This window comes from Engraulis encrasicolus, chromosome 2 (genome assembly GCF_034702125.1).
Source record: "Engraulis encrasicolus isolate BLACKSEA-1 chromosome 2, IST_EnEncr_1.0, whole genome shotgun sequence".
In the NCBI taxonomy this organism is placed as follows: Eukaryota; Metazoa; Chordata; class Actinopteri; order Clupeiformes; family Engraulidae; genus Engraulis; species Engraulis encrasicolus.
The window spans coordinates 6,476,540-6,479,039 of NC_085858.1; the positions used below are offsets into that span (position 1 = coordinate 6,476,540).

At 46.7% G+C, this 2,500-nt stretch overlaps 1 protein-coding gene across 3 annotated transcripts in view; it reads right to left on the reverse strand.

The window, feature by feature from the left end:
• ift122 (intraflagellar transport 122 homolog (Chlamydomonas)) overlaps nucleotides 1–2,500 on the reverse strand; it is a 78,417-nt gene that overhangs the window by 14,038 nt on the left and 61,879 nt on the right. For all 3 annotated transcript variants that reach the window (XM_063220649.1, XM_063220636.1, XM_063220643.1), the window contains one exon: nucleotides 1,860–1,971. In XM_063220649.1, the coding sequence (XP_063076719.1) occupies nucleotides 1,860–1,971 (112 nt within the window). The remainder of the gene's footprint in view (nucleotides 1–1,859; nucleotides 1,972–2,500) is intronic.

The following is a 2,500-nucleotide window of genomic DNA, read 5'->3' on the forward strand; positions in this document are numbered from 1 at the left end:
AGGGGTGCTCAACTGGCGGACCCAGGTCCGGATGCGGACCCAAACGCAATGTCATCCGGACCAAGACAAAATCCATCTGTATTTAATATGTATAAATTATACATGAGATTTCGCTGCCATGCGATCTATAGGTGTATTTCTGCGAAGCCAGTCTTATGACAAATAAAAGTATCATCACTATGACAACTCAGTGAGTGAGCAAGACAGAGGCCAGTGCGGCCAGCGAGTGAGGCTATTTTCTGCATCGGTCCGTAGCGACTTTTTTGGACCCTGGAAACATACGAAATTTGGCGAGTGGACCTTTTCAGTTTCTAGTTGAGCACCCCTGCTTTAGAATAAGGTTCTTCTTATAAGCGTTTATAGTCACTAGTAAGCAGGTAGTAATACCCTTACAAGTGCCCAATAACATGCTTATTAACATTGTTAACATCTTATAACCTGCTTATTATGTGTTTATAGTGGTTTATCTTGATATGCTGACTAAGGGCGCGATCACACAGAACGCGGATTTTACAGTAGGAGGCGGATGTATTCTATTGTTTGTCAATGAAAATGAGCGGATTACGCGTCTGATATCAGCGCAAGGCGGGTTGCGGATTCTCCGCCTCTCCGCACCGGGCGGATCGAGTTGAAAAAAGTTCAACTCAAGGCGGAAAACCCGCGGCGGATTTCCAGATGTTCGATAGGAGACCGTTATCAACATTCACATCAGATTCCCTATCCAACGTTAGGAGAGCAAGGAAAGAGCTCGTCTTCTATTAATTTTACATAGATGAATGGACAAAGCATTTTGTGTATGTTTTCACATCATTTAATGACACAACACCATCGGTTAGGCTACGTTGCGAGTGACAGTTGTCGTTACGTTGCCTAGTCACCGCATTCGAATAGGCAGTGGATCCGCGCTTGGTGTGGTCAGTTCTGATTAATCAGCTGGACGCGCATCGCGGATTGTAGGCAGAAACCCGCGTCCGGTGTGATCGCGCCCTAATACTAGATATGGAGGCGTCGCGAAAAAAACTAAATTTTGAAGATGGCTGCCATGTGTACCGATTTTCATGCTTTTACTCAAATGAAGTTACTCATCAGATGTTAACAATGTTAATAAGCATGTTATTTGGCACTTGCAAGGGTATGGTATTACCTGCTTACTAGTGACTATAAACGCTTATTAGAAGAACCTTATTCTAAAGTGTTACCAAATAATGCACACGCATACAACAAATGACTTGATACTGTATGCATAAAATGAAGCACATACATGAAAAAGAAGCTGCATTTTGTCACATTACTACTCACACATACACACACATTAGATCTGTACTTTCTAAAGACAAACAACAGGTTCCATCTCAGAGGGTCTCCGCATGCCTCTGCATGTCATGAATACATCCCCCATTATTGTGGGGCCTTATAGTTGCTTTTATACGGTCGACGTTTAACCAACATCTAATCCAATCCTTTTTCCTGGAAGGATTAAGTACCCTACTAGCGGGTGTCGCCATCAAAGCGAGTAGGAGAGGCCAGCTCCAGAGAAAGGCCTTCTAGTGTAGGGTTGGCATTTATTTTTTGGCCAATATTTAACCAGCATCTTATTTTTCAAGGATGGATTAAATAGATACCCCACTAGTGGCAAGTCCCATTTAGAGAGGGACAGGGAGGGATGGAGAGAGGGGGAGAGAGGGATGGAGAGAGGAATGGAGAGAGGGGGAGAGAGGGGGAGAGAGGGAGGGAGAGAGGGAGGGATGGAGATAGGGATGGAGAGAGGAGGAGAGAGGGAAGGAGAGAGGGAGAGAGAGGGAGGGAAAGAGAGAGAGAGTGGGAGAGAGGGAGGGAGAGAGGGAGGGAGGGCCACTCACCATAGGAGGAGGCAGAGTAGATGAAGGGCTGCCTGCAGTTGATGCAGACGTTGCCAAGGTTATGGAGGAGAGGGTTGTTGGTGGAGCAGCGGAAACACATGGGCACCAAGTCCTGAGAAGACCAAGAGACGAGACATGAGCACACTAAGTACATAGAAACTAGGATACAGCTTAACACATACGTACAGGACTAACAAGCACACTTGCGCACACACACAATTGCAGGACACACACATGCATGTGCCCGTGCGCACACAAGCACACGCACGTCAAACGCACACACACACACACAGGGGAGGCACATACACAGGCATGCACAGACACAAACACGGGGAGACATCCACAAGCATACAAACACAAACACACACACACACAGGGAGGGAGGGAGGGAGACAGCCACACACACACAGACGCACACACTTTCCAAGGTCATAAAGAGGTTTTCAGAAACCGCTGCTGATAAGACGCAGAGGTGAGGAGTTCCCCTCATGCTGTCACAGGGAATTATGAAGCACAGACTAAGAAACAGCAACACACACGCACACACGCGTGCACACACACACACACACACACACACACACACACACACACACACACACACACACACACAGTAATTGAGAGGCTTTAACCGAGTGAGACAG